Below are 13,091 nucleotides of genomic sequence, written 5' to 3'. Positions count from 1 at the left end.
TTCTCCTCCCCTCCCGGATACCACCCCTCCACCTTCTACGCAAACGACTTCCACACCCTCGCCGACGACCGCCCCTACCTCCGCCCCGCAACCGACCGCTTCTCATTTGGCTACCTCGTCTCTGTCAGCATCGGCTCCCCCGCCCAGCACGTCACCCTCATGCTCACCACCAGATCGGAAAAAACATGGGTCCACTCAGACATCAACCACGACTGCCGCAAAACTTCAACAGACTTCTGCCGCCCGACCGGCACCTACAACCGCGGCTCCTCCTCCTCCTCGCGGTCCGCAAACACCCGCTCGAAAGTCGGTCTCTCGGACTCCTCCTACGTCCGCGTCATCGTCGTCGCTGACTCCATCTCTGTCGGCAACGTCTCGCTCGACAACTTTGTCTTTGGCATGGCTGAGGAAGGCGACTGCCCCTACGGCCGCTTCGGCCTCCTCAAACCTACCGGCGTCGCCTCCGCCCGTGCAAGCGCGTTCGTCAACACCCTCCTCGACCGCGGCAGGGTCAAAATCTCCTCGTTCTCGATGTACGTCGACAACCACAACCTCTCCACCGGCGGCCTTCTCTTCGGCGCCATCGACAAGTCAAAGTTCATGGGCCCGCTCAAGACCACCGGCGCGCTCCGCACTCCGCAGGCCCTTGATCGGTTCCAGGTCGTGATCGGGGGATCAAAGTCTACAACCCGCTCCGGCCAATCTACGCCCCGGGTTCGCCATCCACAGCGCTGGCTACCCGTCTCGCCGTCAGACTCGAGCCCGAGACGGCTTGGTCAAATCTGCCCTACCGCGTCGGCGCTCGCATCGCCGAGGCAGTCACGGGTGGACCGTTGAACTACCGCTACGAGGCGGCGCTCGGCGATGTTTTACGTGCCCTGTGAGGCGAATTATGAGGATACCATTGTTGAAGTTGAGTTTTGGGACGACGTGAAGATCCCGGTTATGGCATCCCAGCTCGTGTCCCAGGTCGGTATCTACGACGACGGCAGACCGATGTGTGCCATGGCTTACACAGCGCCTAGGCCGATCAGAGGTGGGTTATCTTGTTGTCTGCTGTTGTTTTCTTTCTTTTGACTGACGTAGGTGTAGGACGGCAATTGGAAGGCGAAAACCAAGAGTTCACACTAGGAGATTCCTTCCTTCGAAGTGCATACCTATTCTACGGTAACCACCTCTCCCCTTCTCTCGATATACTCTCGATATACTCTCGATATACTAACAACCTCAGACCAAACCAACGTCCGCGTCTCAGTCGCCCGCCTCGCCTCATCAAACACCACCTCCTCCGCCCCCGACGACGCCCAAATCCAAATAATAGACGAACACGGTCTAGATTCAAACTCCGACATCACAGGCCTGCCCGAGACTCCCTACCTCCCACCTAAGCGCTCGTCGCCCTCCCCCGTCGAGACACCTCTTGCTGTCGCTGCTGCTGCTACTGCGGTCGGCAGATTGCAGCGCATGCCGAGCGCGGACTTGTTCTATCCCGACGAGGGGAGGAATCGGGCTGTCGTGTTTATCGCGTGCGGATTGATTGCGATGGGCATCGCGCTGATGTACGTCGCGCGGTATCCGCGCATACGAAGGTATTTAAAGTAGATTTAGAACAGATTTGTGTTTCTTGCGGTACATGAGGATATAGATATGATATGAATAATTAATGGCATTTTAATCATCACCATATATTGTCACAGAGTAGTGTGTATGACACGACAAGCAACTCACAATGCACAAACAAACTCTCGATTTATAATACAGATTCTAATAGCTAACTAAACTACAAACAAACAAAAACTTCACTCCTCAAATAACAAACACCGACAGAAATAAACAAAAACTAGTACGATAAAGCGTCATATTGTCGCAATTCTAGAAACATATGATATGCATCACTTAGATGAAAATGACCCGACCACTTAAATAGCATAAATAGCATAGATAGCAAAACAGACAGATGAAAATGACCCGAAAAAATATACACAACACAACGCTAAATCACAAAATTAACATGCATGCAAAGACAGCCGCCGCGGCGACGAGCGCACCAGTGCTACCGGAAAGTCTACTGCTCGCGGCCGCAGACGAGGACGAGGACGAGGACGAGGACGAGTCCGACGATGAGGACGAGGACGAGACGCCCGTGCCCGCGAGCGAGGACGAGGTCGAGAGGCCGGTGGAGTTAATTGCGACGATACTGGACTCGGTGGTGTCGAAGACCGCCTGGGCGATGCTGATCTGCTTATTGGTGAGGTCGTAGACGATGTAGCCTGCGCGCAAGAAGGCGTCGCCGAGGATGTAGGTCGTGGTCGAGATGCCCTCCGAGGTCGAGTCGTCGTCGGTGTAGGACTGGATGCCGACCGCGCAGAGCGTCGAGCCCTCGGAGCTGTACTCGAGCGGCACGACGAGTTCGCTGAGCGGGACCGAGAGTGTGGCGCCGCCGTCGTTGAACGTCAGCACGACGGCGTCGCTCGAGTCTTGGTACGTGCAGTCGATCGTGTAGAGCCCGTAGTCGTCGTCGTACGTGCCGGAGCCGATGGCCGACACAATAGACTCGATCACGGTCTTGGGCAGGACCGCGTAGGTCGTGCCGGAGTCGAGCACGACCGAGATCGAGTCCTCCGAGAGCGTCGAGTTCACGCCCGCGGAGGTGTTGTACGCGATATCGGTGATCGTCACCAGGAACGACGTATACGTCGACCCGTGCGAGGCCGTGATGTCAATCGTCTGCAGCTCGCCGGAGAACTTTGCCGTGTCGATGCCGCCAAACAGCAGATTTCCTTCGTCGGACTCGAGACTGTTGAGCCAGAGCGAGTAGGCGTTGCTCTGGATAACACCATCCGAAGCGAGGCGCGCCGGCAGGTTCTCGTACGTCTCGGCCGCGGCCTCGTTGGTGGTGAAGCCGATGCCGAGCACGCCGAGGTCGGAGGATGTGTTTGAGGCGACGGCAAAGGTAAAGTCAGAGACGGAGGAGCTGCCGACGGTGATGGTGTCGGTCAGGTAGACGCCGCTGGCGGAGGACGAGTCGGCGTAGGTGATTGAGAATGTGTCGTCGTCCGAGTCCGAGAGGGCCGAGGCAGTCGACGAGTCGCTCTCGGAGTAGGTGCCGTAGGTAGTGCAGTAGTTGGACACGGTCGAGCAGTCCGAGCTGGAGGAGGACTGGACCCACAGGTCCGAGGAGCCGGTGTCGACGAGCACGGTTATGTTTTGAGCCGGCGTTCCGAGCGAGACGGTGGTGAGGTATGTGCCCTGGTCGACCGAGTTGTCGAGCGAGATTTGGACGGTGTCGTCGCGGGCGCGCAGAGCACGGCGGCGGAGGAGCTGTTTGCGCAGACGCTCGGCGGGGGAACCGCGGGAGCGCAGGGGCATGTGGAGGACGGGAAGGGCGGAGGAGGAGGAGGAGGAGGAGGAGACGGGGAGGGCGGAGGCGGCCGCGGAGGCAGCAAGGAGGAGGAGGGCGAGCTTCATGGTGGGTGATGATGCTGATGATGAGGAGGAGAAGAAGAAGAAGAAGAAGAACAGAAACAACAACAACAACAAGATAAAGAAAGAAAGAGAAGAAGGAAGAAGAGAAGAAGAAGCAGATATAAGCAAAAGAAGGCGAAGCAAAGGAGAAACTGAAAAATGGCTCGGCCGCCGCTTGGCGAAGAACGCGTCAGCGATGCCACCCCCTCCACCAGCCACGTGCGGCGTAGATGATGTCATCATTTACAAATACACAGCATGTTGATATTACAGAAGGATTTATAGAAAGAATAGGTATTTGTTGTTGAAGAAGTATTTGCTCTGTTGATTATCATCACCGCTACTTCTTGCCCGACAGCCTAGTTTCAGAACGCGTCAGTTGTGCCTGAGAGCAAAGCGCCAAAAAGGGCGGTTTTGCCACAAACCAGCCTCCTCCCGGAACCTTTTCTCTTTCTACTAAAACAGAAACGGCAGCTAAAAGAGGCATTTGTTTGGAGCAGAATGCAGGAAGCAACTCACATGCTGAAGATGTAGATATTTGTGTCCACGAACCGGTTCGCGCAGTTGGCCTGTGTTTACTCGTTAGCTTCTTCTCTTCACTCTTCAGCTAAAGAAGCTGTCTGGTCTAGGCCGTTATGCCTTCGCGGCAGCAGCAGCATTCATACCAAGCCTAGACAAACACCAGTCAGCCCTCCACTCCATTCTCAACAGACAGAATCATTAGACAAAGAACACATCACTCACACGTAGATTCCGCAGCAGTCAACGAATCCGACGTCGGTGCGCTCTTCACGCACTTGCTGAAGCACATCTCTGTAAACTCTTGCACAGCTGTAAACCCCCGTCAGCTTCTTCTTCCTCCTTTTCGCAACTGCAGCTCCTTGGCTTCTTCAGCTTCATCTTCTTCGTCGTAAAAAGCACTCACATGAGTTCATCTTCGCCCGCGCCTGCTCCGCGTTCACAAACTTCACAATCTCCTGCTGGTCAGCAGCGTTGAGGCCCTCGACCGACAATGGCAGCTCGTCAGACATGATCTTGCTCTCTTATTTCTTCAAACTGTTTATTGACTTTCGGCGTCAACTATTGATCAGATCCGTGATATCTGATGTATTGATAAAACAGATTGAGTGTGCTGTTGGCGTTTTATTCCACAGAGCGGATGCTCAACTCTCGTTGATGGAATATCCAGTTTTTCCATCTGCGCACGTCTTCAGAATCACTGTCAAACTCTAAAACACGTCTCGAACATCACTTGAGTTCCTTCAATAAGTTGAAGCAGTAAATATTGGTATTTTACACATTTACATGAAACAATTGAACAAATCTCTTTTATTTAGTTTGTTTTTGTTAATCATCTTCTGTTTTCTCCTTTAATGCACGACTTCTTGGCAGGAATGGACTCCTCTTCGCCCATGCACTAAACAATTAGCGCATACAATGCAGGGTCCCAGCCACCGCGTGCATCTACGTACAGTCTTCACAGCTCATATACTTGCACAATCTATTTATATGCAATCTTCTCTAATCGGTTATGCCTGCGTGATGCGCAGCATGACAAACGAGTGCTTCTTCACCGTGAACGACTTCAACTCGCTCAACTTAACCGTCTTCTCCTCGATCCCAACAACATCCTTCTTCTCATACGTGTTCACCGCAGCAATGTCGTCGTTGTACACGCTGTACGTGACCACGTCCTCCTTGTACTCTCCCTCCAGCTCAAACGCAGTCACCACGTCCTCCTCCAGCGAGCGATTGACGACCGCAATACTCACGATCCCGTCCTTCTTCGCAGCAGACACGTCGAGCAGCATGATCGCCGGCTCGGTCGTCTTGATCCACTTCATGTAGTCGCCAAAGAACGCGCCGGTCTCGCCCTTGTACGTCGGGCCCTCGACATGCAAGTTCAGGCTCTGGCCGCGCATGTACTTTGTAAACAGCAGGAACGGGTAGTAAATCGTCTGCAGCAGCATATCCGTCGGCGTAGTCATCACCGGCGCAATCACATTCACACACTGCGCAATGTTCGCCATCCCCACCGTCGGAGCCTGGCGGACAAACAAGTTACCCCACGAAGCAACCGCGATCGCGTCCGAGAGAGTGTACTTCTCCTCCGCGCCGAGATGGCCGGGCGCGCGCATCGGATCCCAGACGTTCCACTCGTCGAAGCAGATCTTGACGTGCTTGTCGTATGCCTTCTGCGTGATTGTCGCCAGATCCAACAAGCGCGAGGTGATCTGGATCGCGCGCTCGGCCGCAGCCACGCAGGTCACGTTCTTGTAGTATTCCTCGTGCGAAGTGTACAGATGGATCGAGTAGTAATCAATCTGCGTGATGAGCGCCTGCGTCACCGTGAAATCCCAAGTGTCGAGTCCGTCCTTGCCGCACGCAACAAGCTTGATGTCGGGATCAAGCAGCTTGAGCGCCTTCGCCCACTGGAACGCCTTCTTGCTGTAGTCCTCCGCCGTCATCTGGCCGACCTGCCACGGTCCCCAGACCTCGTTGCCCAGACTCCAGTACTTGACATTGTACGGCTTCTCGTGGCCGTTCTTGCGGCGCAGGTTGGCGTAGTATGTGTTTTTGTCCGAGTTGCAGTACTCGACCCACGCGAGCGCCTCGTCCAGCGTGCCGGTGCCCATGTTGAGACAGAGGTAGGGCTCCGTGCCCATGTACTCGCACCACTCCATGAACTCATCCGTGCCAAACTGGTTGGACTCCTCACCGAGCCACGCCAGCTCAGGACGTCGGGGCCGGTTCTCCTTCGGTCCGACCGCATCCAGCCAGTGATACGAGCTCACAAAGTTGCCGCCGGGGTAGCGCACGACCGGCATATCGAGATCCTTGAGCGCCTTGCCCACGTCGAGCCGGTATCCCTTCTCGTTCGTCAGACCGGGCACGGTGCAGTCAAAGTCGACGATGCCGCCGTAGATGCAGCGGCCCATGTGCTCGAGAAAGCCGGAGTAGACCTTGTCGTCGATGGTGCCGATCACGCGGGTGGGATCGAGCTTGATGAGACCGTTTGCCGACTCGGCGAATGTTTGCGCGGTTTCCATGGTGTAGGTGCGAGAGAGAGAGGAGGTTGGTGATTGATGATTGATATCGAGCAGACAGACAGACTCGCAATATTTATACAGATCAGCCAGCGCAGTCAATCACCGTCATGAACCTGTCCGAGACCGAAGCAGCCTCCGGACGAGCAATCGCAATCTGATCGAGCGCAGGGGCTCCCTCCGCACTCCGAGTCCGGGGTACCTTCCCGAATAGGTAATTTCCTCGAAATAGCCTGTCCCGCCAACTTGTCCTGTGCCCTGCGCCCGCCCGCTTGCCGAACCCTGTTGCCGCACTGTACCTTTCTTGTTTGCATGTACCTTTTTTGTTTGCATGTACCTTTTTTGTTCGCGCTCGTGTGCTTCCGGGCAGAGTTGATGAGCAGGTAGGAATTATGCTAAATCGTTGATTGCCGACGATTACATAGGCAGGACGGGACATATAGGCAGAATAGAAAGAAAGATCATTCTTGAAAGTAGGATTACTAGAGTACAGCTAAAACAGATCATATTACTAAACTACTAAACAACGCAAACACAACTACTCCTTCCCAACTCCCCCAGCCTTCTCCAACTCGTCCATAGGATCACGACTCGGCGCCCCCGATCCCCGCACCGCCTTATCAAAGACCTCCGTCGACTCCTCCAGCGTCGCACCCTTCGTTTCCGGAAAGAAGAAAAAGACGACTGCAAACTCGCCGGCAATAATGCAGCAGTAAACGATGTAGTACTTCCAGCTGATGGCGTCCATCGCGATCGGATTCACGTAGGCTTGGTACACGCCCACCGAAGCTGTCGTGAACTGGCCGAGAGACATGCCGTGCGAACGGATGTAGTATGGCAATACTTCGGTCAGGTAGAGATAAGGCAGGCCCATCAGTCCGATATTGTACGCCAAATCGTACAGGAAGATCATCGCTAGCACACCTTGACCTAGACTCTTTTGCTCGAAATTGCGCTGCTGGTTGATGGCCGAGAGAATCGTCCAGATCACAAAGATGACGAGCATAGACCCTAGACAGCTCAGAAACATAAACCGTCGCCCAAAACGAGGTACAAGACCAATCAAGATCGTAGCACATCCCAAGTTGTAAATGCAAAGGCCGCCGTTAATAACAAGCTGCTCCGACGAGGTAGTGATGCCGATCGAGTTGAGAATCAAAGACAGGTAGTACGACACCAGTCCGTTTCCAGACATCTGCTGCATGAACGGCACCATCATCGCAATAAACGCCCGTCGCCGATTCTCCTTTGCAAACAGCACCTTGAAGCTCACGTCCTTGTGCTGCTTCTCCATCTCGAGCGCCGCGATGATCTCACTCAGCTCAAAGTCGACCAGCGCGCTGTTCTCGTTCCCGTTTGCGTGGTAGTACGTCAGGATCGCGCGAGCTTCGTCGATCCGGTCGTTGAAAATCAGGAACCGGGGAGACTCTGGAAGCCAGTAGACCATCGCGAGCTGACAGAGCGGGAAGAAAGCTTGCAGGAGCGAAGGAATGCGCCACGACCAGGTGTTGCTCTCGCCCATCCAGTACGTGCCGTAGGTGATCCACGCTGCTAAAATCGCACCGCCGTACCATAGAACGTTGTACGCAGTCGTCATGACCGCTCTGTGCGTGGGAAACGAGAGCTCAGACAACAGCGACGGCGAAGGCACGATCGCGATAACTGCCCCCGCGCCGATAATAATCCGCGCCGCGAGAAACATGCCGTAGTTTTGCGCCGCGGCCTGGATCGCAGAGGCGATAATCATCGTCGTCGCGCCCGTAGTGATGCCGGCCTTGCGGCCCCATTTGTCGGCAATGTAGCCTGCGGGAACGACGCCGACAAACATGCCGTACGTGGGACCGCAGGAGATGTGGCCGAGGGTGTAGCCGGTCGGGTGGTTGAAGAAGTCTTGCCACTGCGACTGCGCCTGCAGGCCGTTGATCATGGAGCCGTCGTATCCAATTCCAGTGGACGAGAACATGGGGACAAGGAGAAGGAAATTCAGAAGCAGTAATCGACTATCGCGATACCATGGGGGAGCATCCTTAGGAAGCACATCCTCGAGCGTCACGTCCCGGTGCTCGATTCCCGCCGCCTCGTTCTTCAAATCAGCAAAATCAGTCATTATCAGCCCAGCACAGTAGCAAAATCAGTACAAGGGGCCGTTCAACACCGCGGTGATGAGCCCGCAGATATATATAGTTTGGGAAGCACCTCCGCGCTGTGCAGCATCCAGATCAGCCGACGCGCGCGGGGCACAATGCGTTTTGTTTATCCGACACAGCAGCGCCCGACAGGCAGCGCTACCCCACCTTGCGGCCATAGCGGCTTCGTGGCGGCGGTCTGGATCGGCGGGGTGCGCGTGGAGCGGGTTTGATCGTCTCTGCGGCGGTGGGGAGGGATGGTGGTGTGCAGGTTTCTATTAAACATAAAATTACGCGCAGCCCTAGGCCGTAGAGGGAAGTATCCCCGGACGGCAGTCTGGCCACCTGATGTCTGCTGTTCTGCTGTTCTCTATTGTAGCGTCAAATATGTGGTTTAATTTGTTGTTCAGAGTATCTTTAAAAGAGAAAATACTAGTATAGAAAGTGTTTGCTAGTACAAAAGCTATGGTGAAGCAATACAGCACCGGGGCGCACTCGGAGCGCACTCCACAAGCTAGAAACACAACCCAGGAACAAAGCGTCACAGTTCGTTTGTGGGGCAAAACAAGGAAAGGCCGGGGCCCCGGTTTTGCGGGGACAAAGCTCGTCATCGGGTCAGCGCTAGTGTTGCTGGTATGTGAGAGTACCCCCGAATCCCCTGCTCTTTTCGCGGTTGATCATAATGATCTTCTATAATGATATGGTGAAGGGTATCTGTATACTGACAGAATGGATATTGCTTGATAGTAATCTCCAGGAATGGCTACTCTCAAACGCGGAGGCTGCATTTTTAGCTCATACTTCCAGCACACTCCCTCATGACCGATACTCCTCCGACTTAACTCCCGCGTGACTTATCGACCGCACCGGCAATATTTCACATCAAATAGCCTGACGTTTGTATCCTGGGCAGTCTGATGCCTAAAAACAAAATAGCCTGAAAACATAAAACATTAAACAAGCTGGTGCAGCCGAGTACTAACTCTGGTGGACGGCAGCAGGACTTGTTACTGGATTTTGCACGCTGCCCACTCATCTTTGCCATGCGTTGGATAACTGCAGTATACCCTTTCTGCTGTATCCTCTTTGATGCGGGCTCTAAAGAAAGAGAAAGTTATTGCACCGCGGACAGTTTGTAGGGACGCAGGGATGATGACTTATTGATCCAGGGAAAGCAGGCTTATTCCACAAGTCCAGCTGAGCATAAACGCCCGCCATCATACCAGTGAGTGCAAATAACCCGTCAGTAAAGAGCTCCCAACTAGTAGCTCCAAAGTTAGTACTTGTGCTACTTGCCGTGGACACTGATAGAGGCATTGCCAAAACAGTAAACAGCAGACTTCAATATCGGAGCAGTAGCTGCTTCAAGATAGCGGGGTAATCCGCTGTCACGGCGTGCGCTTCCGACTCATCGCGCGTGCTCCGACGTCAACATCAACTAGCTCATACGCGCCAAGCCCACCCTCAACGCTTTCTTATTCTCCACGCCGGACCTCGGTATCCGCGGTTCCGACATCCGATGTCCGGATCTGGCAGCCTTTGATGGTATGAATATGCGAATCCAGTATATACACCGGAAGCAAATTCAGGCCGGCCGTTTGAATGCCTTTTAGGCGCAGATACAGCTATGCCTTCAGCCGTAATAACATGCCCCTCTGCCGAATGATTCAACCCGGTAGCCGAAATTGAGGAGGATTGACTATAGCCCCGCTACCGGTTTGAGACCATGTTCAGATTTTGCAGGCATGATGGTTTTCCAGACTAGTTTTATGTTCCGCCGGCCGTAATAGCATGCCCTTCTGCCGAATGATTCGACCACGGTAGCCGAAATTGAGGAGTATTGACTATTGCCCCGCTACCGGTTTGAGACCACGTTCAGATTTTGCAGGCATGATAGTTCTTCAGACTAGTTTTTTGTTCCGCCGGAACTGTCAACGTTACCTCGTTTAGCCTGATTCGCGGGGATATGATCAGGTTATAAACCTGCCTCATCCTCAAAGATTTGCGCCATCTCGTCGACAGAGTAAAAGAAAAATCAAGATATCTGTCCCAAGATTATTGCAACACACAGTCTGCCGCAGTTATTCGATAATTTGCGTGGCCAAGTAAGCCTTTGAATAGAAGTCGACGTCGTCGTTTTAGCAGGGTTCAGAGTCCGCAGCGACCGATTATCATAAACCGCGCTCACATTGATATTCAGCGTATGATTGTAGATAAAATCGGTATTTTTGCCGATGGTGCAAGATTCCAGTCGGGTTTATCGTAGGCATAATAACACATTGGCAGCAAGGTGCTTGGCATTTCACCTCTTCGACATCACAGCGAAGACAGGTCTGACAATTCTGACTATCATCATCCTCAACTAAATGTGCGTGTCTTCATTAAAATATCATTGATATCAAATCTAGCCACACTGACAGGACATAAGAGCAGTAACGCTCGTGCCTTGGTTATCTGCTGGCTCATGTCTTCATCATCCTTTCACAGTCTTTGCAGTACGCGATATCACGAGCCATCTATCAGATTTTTGTGTCTATGAACCATAGTGTAGCAAGTTAATCTCAAAATTGTAAACGGTAGAAGATGGCTGCGAACGATAGAACAGTATGACTTTTGAGTATTTAGAGGTGGTGTGGAGTAGCGACGGTAGCCTATTTTGCGCCCTTAATACTTCTCCACAACTTTGTAAGCGGACCGCCTAAGCTGTTTAAGGTAACCATATTAGAACCAACAGCAAAATATCCCAACAATCCCATTAAAGCTTGAACTTCACGCAATTGAATATCAATCATCATTTTCTCTATTCTATCGCAATTCCTCTTTTTACACACAGCTACGTCCACGACATACACAACCTACAAGTTCAATGTAAATAGCTAAATTGATACAATGCAATCTGAACATATCCTCTCCTCCCGTTCACTCCCTTCTAACCCTCCCCCATCTAACCAAGCAACTCTTTTCTCCTTCTCTCTCTCTCTCTCGCATAAAAGTAACAGCAAATATACTAACATAGAACCAGCAAAACTCCGCAACAAGCTATATAAAATCGTCATGTCAAATATCCCCCCAGCACATGTCGTCTAACCATCCCTCTAGTGATTTTGATCTCGTAAAGGTCTATCTTCCAACATTGATCTTGCAGTTCGCGTACCGTCTGATGCCGCGAAGGAAGACGTTGTACGTTACCGAGTTGTTGTATCTCGCATAGCTGTTGAGACGCACGTTAGTATTTGATTGTAACACAGCATTAACTGATAGATAACATAAGCGGACGGAACTCACTAGATCTCTGAAAGACGCACTTGCCATGGCGGGAATCCGTCCAAGACAAGCTTCGGGCCAAAGATAACCACCAGATCCGGTTCAGGAATCACGCGCTCTAGATTAGAGAACACAATTAGCTCACTCAATCTCTAAATGACCCAATTCACAATTACAAAAGACAACGTACCAACTACAGTCCTGTCGACAAGATCGACGGTGATCTCCTCTGGATCCATATCCCCTCTCGCCGCCGACTCAGCGTACTCCCGCGTAAGCTCGACAAGGAACCCGCGACCGTCGTCCTTCGCGACAAACGAAATGTCAAGGTCGACCTTATCGGGCTCCTCTGCCGGAAAGTACGTCTTCGTGCGCGGCGTGTAGAGACGCACGGTGGGCAACCGCGAGTCGCCATAGTAAGTAACAAGCGTGCGCTCGATGACCGCCAGCGCGGTCTCGTGGAGATCCAGCAGCTGGCCGGTCCGTTCGTAGACCGAGAGATGCTTGACGCCCGCGCCGATAGACCAGGAGGCAACGTCGGCGACTTGCTCTAGCAGACCGTCGATCCCGCCGCCTTCCTCTGACTCTCGGTAGGTCAGCACGACGGCGACCGTGCGAGGCGTCTTTGCGAGGCCCTGCACGTCCTGGGCAATCAGCTGCGGCGTGCGGTGGTGATGGTAGAGGAATGCCATGAAGTTGTTTTTGAGCGTGTAATACTGGCGCACGGCCAGCGTCGCGACCGCGACGAGAATGTGCAGGAAGATGAGGATTGTGTGGTAGAAGTGGAAGACCGCGAGCTGGACGAGCGACGTGTGCATGAGCGACTGCCTAGCACCCAGCGGCACGAGCAGCGAGACGAGCATGTCACTAACCCGCCCGGCAAGCGACATCTTCCGAGCACGCTTCTGCTGCTGCTTCTGCGTCTTCTGCTGCTGCTTTTGCATTGTGATCTCGCGTTGGATCTGCGGCGACCTGGGCTTGATAGCGAGCGACGTCGATGATGACGACGGTGAGGAGGAGGCGGAGGACGAGGGCGGAGGCGAGGCAGAGGGCGAGAACGCGGGCGACAGCGGCGGCGAGAGCGGGAACGAAGGTGAAGGCGGCGGCATCGTGGATCGCGGTGGGTTCTGCGGTTTGTTGGCGTCGAGGTCGGACTCTGTTCTTGGTCGTTCGTGCGACGTAGCACAAC

At 53.4% G+C, this 13,091-nt stretch overlaps 6 protein-coding genes across 6 annotated transcripts; 1 reads left to right on the top strand and 5 right to left on the bottom strand.

The window, feature by feature from the left end:
• BZA70DRAFT_269309 (aspartic peptidase domain-containing protein) lies at positions 1-1,602 on the top strand (the record flags this gene model as incomplete). The annotated part of the gene is made up of 4 exons (XM_064911210.1): positions 1-825; positions 886-1,036; positions 1,093-1,167; positions 1,232-1,602. Coding segments are annotated over 4 exons (1,422 nt in total), but the record flags the coding sequence as incomplete, so codon positions are not given.
• A 396-nt stretch (positions 1,603-1,998) lies between these two features.
• On the bottom strand, positions 1,999-3,468 carry BZA70DRAFT_269308 (aspartic peptidase domain-containing protein; the record flags this gene model as incomplete). Its single annotated transcript, XM_064911209.1, has 1 exon — positions 1,999-3,468. The coding sequence occupies one exon, from the start codon at positions 3,466-3,468 to the stop codon at positions 1,999-2,001; it is 1,470 nt and encodes a 489-aa protein (XP_064766481.1).
• Positions 3,469-3,832: 364 nt separating this feature from the next.
• Positions 3,833-4,846, bottom strand: BZA70DRAFT_80213 (uncharacterized protein). Its single transcript, XM_064915418.1, has 2 exons — positions 4,391-4,846; positions 3,833-4,296 (listed from the first exon to the last, which is right to left on the bottom strand). Exons 1-2 carry the CDS (start codon positions 4,494-4,496, stop codon positions 4,202-4,204), a joined length of 201 nt encoding a protein of 66 aa, XP_064766480.1. The 5' UTR covers positions 4,497-4,846; the 3' UTR covers positions 3,833-4,201.
• Positions 4,847-4,994: 148 nt separating this feature from the next.
• BZA70DRAFT_260418 (glycoside hydrolase) lies at positions 4,995-6,715 on the bottom strand (the record flags this gene model as incomplete). Its single annotated transcript, XM_064910879.1, has 1 exon — positions 4,995-6,715. Exon 1 carries the CDS (start codon positions 6,513-6,515, stop codon positions 4,995-4,997), a length of 1,521 nt encoding a protein of 506 aa, XP_064766479.1. The 5' UTR covers positions 6,516-6,715.
• Positions 6,716-7,003: 288 nt separating this feature from the next.
• BZA70DRAFT_283709 (general substrate transporter) lies at positions 7,004-8,877 on the bottom strand. Its single transcript, XM_064913481.1, has one exon. The coding sequence runs from the start codon at positions 8,617-8,619 to the stop codon at positions 7,051-7,053; it is 1,569 nt and encodes a 522-aa protein (XP_064766478.1). The 5' UTR covers positions 8,620-8,877; the 3' UTR covers positions 7,004-7,050.
• Positions 8,878-11,428: 2,551 nt separating this feature from the next.
• On the bottom strand, positions 11,429-13,061 carry BZA70DRAFT_283707 (Decaprenyl diphosphate synthase-like protein). Its single transcript, XM_064913480.1, has 3 exons — positions 12,093-13,061; positions 11,924-12,020; positions 11,429-11,849 (listed from the first exon to the last, which is right to left on the bottom strand). The coding sequence occupies exons 1-3, from the start codon at positions 13,009-13,011 to the stop codon at positions 11,759-11,761; spliced, it is 1,107 nt and encodes a 368-aa protein (XP_064766477.1). The 5' UTR covers positions 13,012-13,061; the 3' UTR covers positions 11,429-11,758.
• Positions 13,062-13,091: the final 30 nt, after the last annotated feature.

The sequence above is a fragment of the Myxozyma melibiosi genome, assembly GCF_037950935.1.
Source record: "Myxozyma melibiosi strain Phaff 52-87 chromosome Unknown BZA70scaffold_12, whole genome shotgun sequence".
NCBI lineage: Eukaryota > Fungi > Ascomycota > Lipomycetes > Lipomycetales > Lipomycetaceae > Myxozyma > Myxozyma melibiosi.
This window is presented reverse-complemented; position numbering and strand designations above follow the sequence as displayed.

What these genes read in the sequence shown, in the direction of transcription:
- BZA70DRAFT_80213 (XM_064915418.1), bottom strand. Translation starts at nt 4,496, where the DNA reads ATGTCTGACGAGCTGCCATTGTCGGTCGAGGGCCTCAACGCTGCTGAC. An exon ending in GCGGGCGAAGATGAACTCAT is followed by an intron (nt 4,297 to 4,390) that starts GTGAGTGCTTTT and finishes GGGGGTTTACAG; the next exon opens with CTGTGCAAGAGTTTACAGAG.
- BZA70DRAFT_283709 (XM_064913481.1), bottom strand. Translation starts at nt 8,619, where the DNA reads ATGACTGATTTTGCTGATTTGAAGAACGAGGCGGCGGGAATCGAGCAC.
- BZA70DRAFT_283707 (XM_064913480.1), bottom strand. Translation starts at nt 13,011, where the DNA reads ATGCCGCCGCCTTCACCTTCGTTCCCGCTCTCGCCGCCGCTGTCGCCC. An exon ending in TGTCGACAGGACTGTAGTTG is followed by an intron (nt 12,021 to 12,092) that starts GTACGTTGTCTT and finishes TCTCTAATCTAG; the next exon opens with AGCGCGTGATTCCTGAACCG. An exon ending in GTGCGTCTTTCAGAGATCTA is followed by an intron (nt 11,850 to 11,923) that starts GTGAGTTCCGTC and finishes GCGTCTCAACAG; the next exon opens with CTATGCGAGATACAACAACT.